This window comes from Neodiprion fabricii, chromosome 4, assembly GCF_021155785.1.
Source record: "Neodiprion fabricii isolate iyNeoFabr1 chromosome 4, iyNeoFabr1.1, whole genome shotgun sequence".
Classification (NCBI taxonomy): Eukaryota; Metazoa; Arthropoda; class Insecta; order Hymenoptera; family Diprionidae; genus Neodiprion; species Neodiprion fabricii.
In genome coordinates, this window is record NC_060242.1 from 6316593 (window position 1) to 6327540 (window position 10948).

General features: G+C 36.2%; 3 protein-coding genes across 7 annotated transcripts; 2 read left to right on the forward strand and 1 right to left on the reverse strand.

The window, feature by feature from the left end:
* The first annotated feature begins 523 nt into the window (after nt 1-523).
* LOC124181328 (phosphatidylglycerophosphatase and protein-tyrosine phosphatase 1) lies at nt 524-4843 on the forward strand. Its single transcript, XM_046567799.1, has 5 exons — nt 524-641; nt 3204-3346; nt 3661-3741; nt 4050-4295; nt 4402-4843. Exons 1-5 carry the CDS (start codon nt 626-628, stop codon nt 4531-4533), a joined length of 618 nt encoding a protein of 205 aa, XP_046423755.1. The 5' UTR covers nt 524-625; the 3' UTR covers nt 4534-4843.
* Nucleotides 626-2187, forward strand: LOC124181324 (mitochondrial GTPase 1). Its single transcript, XM_046567788.1, has one exon. It carries the CDS (start codon nt 626-628, stop codon nt 1631-1633), a length of 1008 nt encoding a protein of 335 aa, XP_046423744.1. The 3' UTR covers nt 1634-2187.
* On the reverse strand, nt 4650-10534 carry LOC124181305 (alanine--tRNA ligase, mitochondrial). 5 transcript variants are annotated; one of them, XM_046567736.1, is made up of 13 exons: nt 10436-10534; nt 10064-10273; nt 8610-8783; nt 8137-8477; nt 7751-8032; nt 7540-7684; nt 7277-7449; nt 6839-7182; nt 6452-6737; nt 5937-6332; nt 5492-5848; nt 5207-5402; nt 4650-5058 (listed from the first exon to the last, which is right to left on the reverse strand). In XM_046567736.1, exons 2-13 carry the CDS (start codon nt 10067-10069, stop codon nt 4831-4833), a joined length of 2928 nt encoding a protein of 975 aa, XP_046423692.1. In that variant the 5' UTR covers nt 10070-10273; nt 10436-10534; the 3' UTR covers nt 4650-4830. The 5 variants fall into 5 exon arrangements, with proteins under 5 accessions (XP_046423692.1, XP_046423691.1, XP_046423690.1 ...); XM_046567735.1 differs by having other exon boundaries at nt 10451-10520; XM_046567734.1 differs by having other exon boundaries at nt 10064-10529.
* Nucleotides 10535-10948: the final 414 nt, after the last annotated feature.

Genomic DNA, 10948 nt, shown 5'->3' on the forward strand with positions numbered 1-10948 from the left:
TGAGTTTTCGAATTATTCGAAAAGACCAGTAATCTGTAGTACCGACAGCTCAAAATTCGCCCAAGTTTATACATTGCGCATGATCCAGAAAATGAAACAAGTGCAATGGACGACAGGCGCCGGTTTCATGGAAAAACTGTTGAAAGAAACTTGAATTTTTAATACACATTTTGGATATAACGAATGAATAATTAAATTGCAATTATACATAATTATTGGCCATATCTTACTAATTTAAAACTGCTCGCCAACGTTGATTTTGCGGTTTTACAGGTTATAAAAGTAACTGCATGTATCCTACTTTTCATTTCATTGATCATTTTTCTATTTCAACGTTAAGATTCAGGTTTATCAATTCAATTACTAGTATTGACAATGATTCGTGGTCATAGAAACTCGAAATCGACACGTTATTTTTCTTTCCTTTTTAAAGAATAAGTTAATCGAAACACTTTCATTGATACACCCTTGATTGAATGTTTACCCTAAAAAAAGTTATCACTCGGATGGGGTTTGATTTCAGACAAAAGCGGACTGTCTCAAAGAAAGGCCAAACCAATTGGATGACGGTATAAGAGATTACAAGAAATCTGGAACAAGAGGATTAATTCTTAAACATTGAACGATGTCTGGTATAGGAGGTAAAGTAGTCCCAAAATTTCGCGACGTGTTTCGAATTCCGGACAAAGAGGTACTGCACTGGTTCCCTGGGCACATGGGCAAAGGCCTAAAGCAAATGCAAAAGCAATTGGCAATGGTTGATTGTGTAATAGAAGTACACGACGCTCGGATACCGATATCGGGAAGAAACCCAAACTTTAGACATACGGTTACCGGTTTGAAGCCGCATATATTTGTTTTAAACAAAAAAGACTTGGCTGATAGTAGCTACCAAGATGCAGCGACAAATTATCTGCAGCAAGAGGGATTCACTAATATAATTTACACTAACTTTAAAGACCAAAAATGTGAGGGATTGAAAAAAATTTTACCTTTGGCAACAAGTTTGATAAAAGATTCAAATCGCTACAATCGAACAAACAAAGAAGATTATGCATTAATGGTTATTGGTGTGCCAAATGTGGGAAAGTCGTCACTGATTAACCGCCTGAGAAACAGATACCTCCGTAAATCGAACGCTACTAGTGTTGGTGCAATAGCCGGTATAACTCGATCAGTATTGACAAAAATTAGAATTAGCAATAATCCATCCGTATTTCTATTAGATACACCTGGCGTTTTAACACCTAATGTGCCGAATGCAGAAGCTGGTTTGAAATTGGGTTTAGTGAGCTGTTTGAAGGATCACTTAGTCGGACCAGAAATAATGGCTGATTATTTACTATACTGGTTGAATAAACAAAACAAATTCGACTATGTTGAAAAATTAGGGATACCAGAAGCATGCGATAACATAATGGAAGTCCTTTTATTAACTGCAACAAAATTAGGAAAAAAGAAAAAATTTAAAAACTGGGATGGTCAGATTCTTATAAAACCTGACACACATGCAGCTGCTGAATATTTTTTAAAAACGTTCAGAATCGGCGAACTTGGTCCTATATGTTTAGATGCAGATCTCCTTACAAATTCAGAGTCACAGAACTTAGTAAATTCTACAGGAATACCATAAAAATACCATAGTACTTTGAATATGCAAGAAATTCAGTTACGAACATAGAGCCTTACAGAAAATGAGGAAAGTACTCCATTGTGTTGAAGTTTCGCTGCCCATATATCTTGCAAACACTGTCTCTTACAACAAAACTACTCGGATCAGGAAATAAATGTGAGAACCGTAAATCCGAGTGGTTTTCCCCCTAGACAATCACTTCAGCGAGAACTTTTCGTCAAACGACAGTTGACTTCGGCGCCATAAATATTTCAGGCTCGGCTAGGTGTAAAAAATCGCGAATGAATCTGCTAATCACAAAACTTTTTATTTCTATTTCCTTAATCAATGAGGCGAAACAAAGTTATTCGATTCGTATGTAATTAATAAACGCACCTCTATCATATTGAATCAATGACAGGCAATAGATAGGGTCTGACAATAAATCATGGCTTTCATAATGGGAAATAAATTCATAAATCTTGAAGCCTAAGTGTAATATAATTACTTTTTAAGTGGGTCTTTCCTCGTGTTGTGTACATAATGTGAATAAATGGATCTTCACGCCACAAAAATATCCCATTCTTGTTCTCCATTTGTTGCTCTGCAGTAGAGACAATCTCAAAATTCTTCGTGAACTATTTCTTTGCTTCAATTTTTAATCTTGTAATACCTATAAGCAATGTACTCTAGTACTTGAAACTGATGTTGTTAGTAAAATCATTCCGCCGCATTACTCTACAATACTGAAGTTGGTACCGTTAATGAGGAGAAATATTTTATACAGTCTCACTATTCAAAATATGGTTGTATTTTCGTACATTGAACGTACTTTAGACAATTCTGGTAGCTAAACAACGTCTTTTCTTAAAACTGCATCGTTATATTAAGTCACAAGAAAAACTATCTTCTTTAGATAACTTACGAGAAAGAAAAATTCCGAGAGACGGACAACATTGTCAAAAAGTCTTAAAAAATTACTTTTGACAGAATTGATAATTTTCGGAACGTTAAAACACGGTGTCTTGTTTATTCAATATGTTTAAAGTACCTAAGAAAAAATCGCCACACGATTGGCGAATGATGGGAACGAAGAATGAGATTTCTGAAATTTAAAAAAAAATGACAATTTCTAGGTAGGTTTGAATAATTATAAAAAATTAACGGTTGCAGGAAAAAAAAATTAATAAAAATTCAGGACTGCTTTTTTGAGACCGTAGAATCGTGCAAAAAAATCCTAAAGCAAATCAAAATACATATATTGGTTATTTCAAATTCGATCGCACCCGCGACAATATCGCGATTAGAGTCCTCATTCAAACGGCTACTCCTCCCGGTTTCCCCCTCCAGAAATACGGTTTTAACGTTATTCCGTGTGCCATTCAGCAGCATTTCGACTTTCTCTTTACAACGGTGTGTTCTATTCACCAGGTACCGTCACTCCGGGTGCTCACAGTGGAGCGAACACCAGAGAATATTCGCGATCCTGCGAATATTTTGTTAACTCAGAAACGACGATTTGCTTACGTTATCTGCCCACCATAAGCGTTTTAATAATTTCTTATACATTATATTATCGTTTGTATTCTAGTCACAATGCTTGCGAGAGTTTCGTTTTATCCAACGCTAGTTTATAATGTGGTGATGGAAAAAATTACCTCGCGGCGATGGTACGACCGTATAGATGAAACCGTAATTTTGGGAGCTTTACCCTTTCGCGGAATGACCAAACAGGTAAATAATATTTATTTTAAAAACACTCTTGATGTTTCGTTTAATTAGATCGCCATGCTTCGCGGCGTTGATAGTATTATCAAATTGTGTGAGAAAATTTTTAAACATTCAAATGTCACGCGTTCCTGATATTCGCGCGCGAGTTTTAACTACCTCGACTTCTGTTGCTTCACGAAAAAAAAAAAAAAAACAATTCGAAACCAACATTAACTTGTACCCGTATTACTCGACATTGACAATATTTAGTGTGTTTAATATTACGAGCGAAATAAATGATAAAAAAAAAAAAAAAAAACCAATAATCAAATTTTCAGCTTGTGAATGAGGAAAATGTGAAGGGAGTTGTGTCCATGAACGAAGACTACGAACTTTGGCTATTTTCGAATCATAAAGAGGTACCCCTCCTCTATATTATCATTACAATAACTCTTATGTAATATATGTTAACACGGCATTACGACTCTGGATTTGTAACATCCGCATTCTGTATCAGTCCCTGTTTCCGATGACAGTCAAAAACACTTCAGTACACAATAAGGATTCAAATATTTATAGCCTGTTAACAGTTGGTTTATCAAGACAGTTTAAATTAGTCAGACAGAGAATTAGCTTTATGAGAAAAATTATTCAACTTGTTCCACATTTAAACCAGTGACGTAAATTGCAGATAAAATGTTCACAGCCAACAAATTCGTTATTTCAGGAATGGGAAAAGCATAACGTGGAGTTTTTACAATTATCAACAACAGATATATTCGAATCGCCTTGCCAGGAAAAATTAAAAAGTGGGGTGAATTTTATCAATAAATTCCGATCGCCTTCACATAAAATTATCGAAGGAGCACAAATCGCTGCGGATTCCCGTTCAAAGCCTTTAGACACGGTTTACGTTCACTGTAAAGCAGGAAGAACCCGAAGTGCTACGCTAGTTGGATGCTACTTAATGATGGTATTAAGACTTTCTTACCAAACTTTTATAGTTTTCATTGAAAGAAATGTATGGAATAGATCTCAGGTAACGACTAACAATAAACGAGGCAAAACTCGTGTTTCAGAAAAATGGATGGACACCAGAAGAAGCAGTTTCTTTCATGAGAAGCAAAAGACAGCATATACTACTTCACAGAGTCCAATGGGATGCTTTGAGAACATTTTATGAAACGAATGTAGGGATATCCACGTCGTGACATTGAACCAGTTCATTAAAGATAATAATATTTCTTTGTTATTTATTTCGTCAGAGCTAATATTGAAAAGTTGTTACGACTCATTAATACTTCAATAGATTCAAAAAACAACTTTGCAATTTCTAAAATTTTTATTTCTATCAAGCGTCTCGATGACCTTGAAAAATATTGAATACCTATACAATGTCCGTGTACATACATATATAATGTACAAGTCGTGCATATGATTCAAGCGAGAACATTTACAGAGTACAACAAAGATGCAAATTTCACCTGGAAACCAAGTTTATAAATATATCATTTTGTTTGATGTCTTGATTTTTTTACATGCAGCGCAGCAAACTTTGTTGCTTCTATAACAGCTCTTTCAACTAAACCTTTCAGCTCAAGATCTGATACTCTCTTGCTTTTCATATGCTGAATCAAGAGTGGATCTTGACCTTTCGGGGAACTTCCGTGCGCCTTAAAGATCGGTAGTACAGTTTGCATCCACAACTGTGCGTTAAACTCACTGGATGCCATTTCCTGTATGAAAAGAAATATGTATTTGGAGGACGTTCGCTTAGGTGTTAGAATCGAGTCGACAATAAATTCCAGTAAACTTCACTCTATTTGAAATTGTACTTGGACTAAAACTATGTGTAAAATTTTGAACTCTAATACAAGAGCCTACCTTAGGTACGCTACATCTTGCTTTAACCATTTCTTTGTTATGTGCAATAACAAGCGTAGGAGTGTTGGAACAAAATTTTGTTACTTTTTGCAACGAAACACTTTCGAGCGCCACATTAACCGGTTGAAAACAATGAACTACAAATGGCAACGTGCACGATTGTACGATGCTTTTCAATTCATTTTCTATAGATTCTCTGAAAATGATAATCGTTATGAATTGAAAAATTTCCTGACAGTAAATCGGAGTACAATACAAATTGTATGCTTTCAACTTGACACATACTTCATCGCACTACGTTCTTGAGACTTTGAATTTCGCGCCAGCATTTCCAATCTCGAAACACATTCGTGCTTGATAGAATAAGGTAACGGAATTCGTTCAGTTCTATCCATCAATTGTCGTTTTATGTCTTGAACTCTAGTGTCAAGAAGATTAAACTGAGCATTTCCCGTATTTATATCTTCCTCTAATAGAATTATTTGCTGCTTAACATTTTCCCCAGCTTGTCTTGCTAGTCTAGCTATTGGCCCAGCAATTGCCCTTATGCTTTGGCTACCAGTTCCCAAAGATTTCACTTTCAAAATACAAAGATGTTCCAGCGCTCCTGTGTTCTGAACATGTGTTCCGCAACAAGCTTCACTGGTGTATGGTAATGGTGGGAAGAAAAATAGTATCATGACACAAAGGATTGGAGAGAAAGTTAAAAATTAACATAAAAAAGTATTACATTGATTGTAAATCCTGGCCGATAATTTCGACGATTCTGATTCCCGTATCTGGGTATACTTCTCCAGGCACTAACGTGATGTTTTCCTCTGATGTCAAACCTAGTGCATCGATAGTTCTAGTTTTAACAGCAACATCCGCGTTTATACTTTTGTTGATAAGCGTTTCAACAGTTTCGATATCTTTAGGCGACAATTTTTCCCCAAATACGCTAAACTGTAAATCTAAACTGTCTTTTGCAACATTACTGCCACGTTGGCCTGTTGCTGGCAAAATTTTGTGTAGCGCTGCATTGATTAAATGTGTCGACGTGTGATGCCGCATTAATCCCAACCGTGTCTTTTCATTTATTGTCGCCACGCATTCATCTCCAACATGTAATTCGGCTTCCGGTTTTCTACAAAGAAAATAGTTGATCACACGTGTGGCATGCAATAAATTACACCAAAGTCGAGTTTTGTCCTTTTTAAAACGTGATGAACAAGAAAAAATGATCAATATACGAATTACACTTACATTCCGTCTTGGACTATAAACTTCCCAATGTGAAAAACGTAGTTGCATATTTTTCTCACCTCCTTAACGTCAAAAATTACATTTTTCACTTGTATTTGTCCTACATCCGAACCCTGACCTCCTTCAGGAGAATAAAACGGTGTTTTATCTAATATTAACCCGACTGTTGCATTCGCATCAATAATCGAGTCAATTTCCACAATATTACCGCTATGCATAACCGTCGCTTCAATAATTGATTGACTGTCATCAATGACGTGCGATTGTGTTTCGGATATCAATTTACCTGTTGATAATAGAACGAAATTTATTGACAAGACTTTGGACGACATCGTACTTGGTTTACTAATCGCAAACATGAGTTATTTATGATTACACATAACTCACCACCCACAATCATTCCTAATAATTTACAATTGACTGGAGGAAAGTAATACACCTTATCCGTTACAGTGTAACTGTACTTGGCACTGTCGTCTGTCGTTGGTACATTATTTTTTTCCAGTAGTTGTAGAGATTCTTGTGATACAATTTCCTCATCCACTTTACCAAAATTCATCTTAGATCTTTGCCTAGCATTATTCAATTCGTTGTTGAATTCATTTTTGTCAAATGACAGGGATTCTACTTTGGCCAATTCCGATATCGTATCCGGATCCAAGCCATAGGTATCATACATCTTGAACGCAATATCCGGTGGCAGAACCCGCGGAAATTTATCATTCGAAGCACTGAAACAATGTGGGCTACAATGCTTCTTGAAAATACGCGACAGAACTGATTTATAATTATGAATATCTGAATTTAACATTACAATCAACTCACAGAATGAATAAGCTGGATTGTAAATCCTTGTAAGCAGCAGCTAAACCTGGAGCAGTAGTATTGCTTACTGATGCGAGCGCAGACCTAGTTTTAATTATTCTTTTCCATTCGGTTCCAGCTGTGTCCCTCAATGACTTCAACAAGTCTTCTTCGTACGCTATAAGTTTTTGGACCTGGTCATAGTCGATTGTCCTTTGTTAAAATTCAGCATGTAAATAAACGTTTCTCAAACCCTCTGGTATATACTTATTCATGCAAATCACCTGTTTTAAATTTTTCTGTATCTCTGGATATACGTTCCCCAGGTTGTCAGCTACACGAAAAGACAATTCGTGAAGTAGCCCACTTTGCTGAAATACCTTTTCCCCGACATCCACAGCTTTTCTCAATACCTTCCTCAACTTGTGACTTCGAGAAAAAGAAAATTATGGATCACTGAATAGAAAAAAAAAAATCCTTTTCATCGAAACATACTTCTGATCAGGCAACATCCCGTCAGCTAGCGCAATCGTAACCATTCTCGCATGGTCAGCCAGAGTTCTGTAGGCAGTATCAATTCCATTTTTGTCTGCAGACATAAACCTGCCCTGATACTCAGGAGCATTCGTTTTTTTCTTAATAGTATCGAACAGCGGTTGAAAAAGATCCGTGTCATAGTTTGATCTCTTTCCTTGCAAGACAGCGACTAGTCTTTCAAAACCCATTCCAGTATCGATATGCTTTTTTGGTAGAGGAACAATCGGGCCGTCTGAAAGTCTGTACCATATCTTTGTTAGTTAAATGAAATCGATAAAGAATGGAAGATAGATGCATCAAATGATGTTTTAGTTGGAAGTTTCCCAAGAACTTTGTCGAATCACCTCTGATACTCGATGAATACTATATTCCACAACTCTGTGAGATCGGCATGACCTCTGTTGACTCTGGAAGCCTGATTACTTGTTTGCATTGTGTGATCTATGTGTATTTCAGTACAAGGACCACAAGGGCCGGTCGTTCCCATTTCCCAAAAGTTATCCTGTGATCCAAAAGGAAGAATGCGATCCTGTGATACGCCAAGCCGTAACCATATATCTTTGCATTCCAGATCTGGCTTTAAACCCATTTTCTCATCACCCGCGAAGTAAGTTACGTAAAGCCGATTTTCATTTATCCCATAAGGTCCTGTTAACAATTTCCAAGCAAACTCGCACGCTTCTTCCTGAAATATTCACAACTATTGATTGATGTACGTGAGCTTCTACTCATCATTTCTTTCCATCTTCTCTTTTGCAATACATCTAGCACATAGATTGCATTCATTTATTCTTTGTATAGCAAGCAATTCAATTACTTTGAAGTAATCTCCAAACGACCAGTTTCCCAGCATCTCGAAAAAGGTATGATGATAAGTATCTTGGCCAACGGCGTCTAGATCATTGTGCTTTCCACCGATTCTGATACATTTTTGTGAATTGGCCACCCTTTTCGCCGGAGGATTTAAATGGCCCAAGAAAACACCTTTGAACTAGAATAAACAAGCCTACCAATTATCGAGCAGTGATTATTTGAACAGAAAATTTATGCTCCTGTTAATTACCTGATTCATTCCTGCATTAACGAAGGCAACAGTTGGATCACAGAGCGGTAAAACCGGACTTGACCGTATGTATTTGTGATTTAAGTCACGAGTGAAAAAATCAATAAACTCTTTTCGTATAGCATGAGAACTTTTGACGTTCTGTAATTTTTTGCTGTAAAATCTAGCGATCATAGTTTTATTCATTCTTTTCTTTTCGATCGTGAACGTGAGATTAGCCGGTCCTGCCGGAGTGAGGTTATGAATTAATTTCTCTATATCTAAATTTGCGAGCAGGTGAAAAACCGTCGACTAACTTTAATCACTTTGTGAATATTTTCATATTGATAATTGCGCTAATTATGTATTACAATGCGATACATAATGTGAGAACTGTGGCAAGAACGTAAAGAAAAACATCATTTTCAAAAATAACAAATTAATAACCGAGCGTTCATTATCGTAAAATACTGGAAATGCACTTCGTGTTATATTATTTCATCAAAACTGTTTACTGACTGTAATTTCGTACATAAATTATCACACATTAAGATGAACAAAATTATTTGTTCACGCGGTACTTTTATGAAACTGATTCACGAGACAAATTTTTCAAGTGTATGTACGGCGGGCTGCCTGGAGTGAGGCGCTTCAGGTACTCGAATCGCCACGAAGTATTCAAAGAATCGAGAATGGTATACATTGTGCAAAAATAGCTATCGGTCACGAGCAAAAGGCGCGTTCAAACCTGGATGCTAACGAATAATGTGATTCGTTATGAAAAAAATATCTTCTATGAAGAAGAAGTAAAATTAAAATAAAACATAAATATTGAAATTAGGAGGAATCTATCATATAATTAATCGTGCATGTCAGGAGTCTTTGGAAAAATCCTAACTACGTGTTTTCTAATTCAAAGACGGAACTGTCACTTAATTGCAGTCAACTTATAAATGTATAAATAAAAATCGTAAGAGCAAGTGACATTCGTTTTTGTTCGAATGAAAAAACCGTATCTACAGCAAATATGCTATCCTAGCTTAGACGATTAAGAGCAAAAAAAAATTGTATATCATTGTTCCTGCGAATGATCCTGTTCACATGTGTATTCACTACGATTTCACTACGTAGCAAACCAGTTTGAAGGGTGGATAATATTATTATTGAAATTTATGTAAGAACTACGGATGGACGGTTATTTGTTTATTATTAAGATCTGTATTACTTACATACATTCGTCCAACTCCTTCGCATTCAAAGTATAATAGCAGCTTCGGTGAAGAAAACGGAAACACTAATGAAAATAGACGTAATCCTAAGAAAGTATAATTTTTACGTGATACGACGAGCCAAGGTCATTGAATACACGAGTATAATGAAAAACGTGAATTTGAATCATTTTCGTATACACCTTACGCATCACGATGTCGGAAATTGAACTAGAACACAATAGAACAAAACAAATGAGCAGCGCACCTATAATAGAAACGATGTAGAACTTGACTTGAATAACTTTAGAAACAACAATAACGACTGAATAACGCGTCAAGCGTTCAGCAATGTTTAATTCGAGCAGTTAAGCGTTAATTATTAGCACTCACAACAACCAAACCCACCGATTATAGTGGTAGATCCATAACTATTTCATGTATCACAGAATCACACCCGTTCAAACGCGCGACAAATACGTCCGAGCTTCACGACGCTCGGCACGAACTGAAAAGAACGCAGAGAGAAATGGATGACTCGCGCCACGCTACCTAGCGCTAAACAAATACACTAAGAACGGCAGAGCATTTTGAAATCGATCGAGTTCGAAGAATTTGATTAGCTCATACAACTCAACTCGCTATATTAGAGATGAATAAATTGATGACATAAAACATAATTAATTACCCGCTGATATGCAACAATTTTGAAATTCGAAATATGAAAATATGAAACAAGCTTCATGCCTTGCACTTACGTTTATTGGGTTGCCATCAATCAGGCGGAAATATTGTCAAGAATGCAACTGGTTGATGAATTTTAATGACGATTACCGACGCTACGAATTGATTACTTTTACAGAAACAACTATTACCTCATTTAAAGTACAATATTTTTGAATTTTC

Coding starts and splice junctions, on each gene's coding strand:
- LOC124181324 (XM_046567788.1), top strand. CDS start 626: ATGTCTGGTATAGGAGGTAAAGTAGTCCCAAAATTTCGCGACGTGTTT.
- LOC124181328 (XM_046567799.1), top strand. Junction 3,347..3,660: donor TTCGCGGAATGACCAAACAG/GTAAATAATATT, acceptor TCAAATTTTCAG/CTTGTGAATGAGGAAAATGT. Junction 3,742..4,049: donor TATTTTCGAATCATAAAGAG/GTACCCCTCCTC, acceptor TCGTTATTTCAG/GAATGGGAAAAGCATAACGT.
- LOC124181305 (XM_046567733.1), bottom strand. CDS start 9,041: ATGAATAAAACTATGATCGCTAGATTTTACAGCAAAAAATTACAGAAC. Junction 6,333..6,451: donor TTTATAGTCCAAGACGGAAT/GTAAGTGTAATT, acceptor TTTTCTTTGTAG/AAAACCGGAAGCCGAATTAC. Junction 5,849..5,936: donor GGCCAGGATTTACAATCAAT/GTAATACTTTTT, acceptor ACCATACACCAG/TGAAGCTTGTTGCGGAACAC.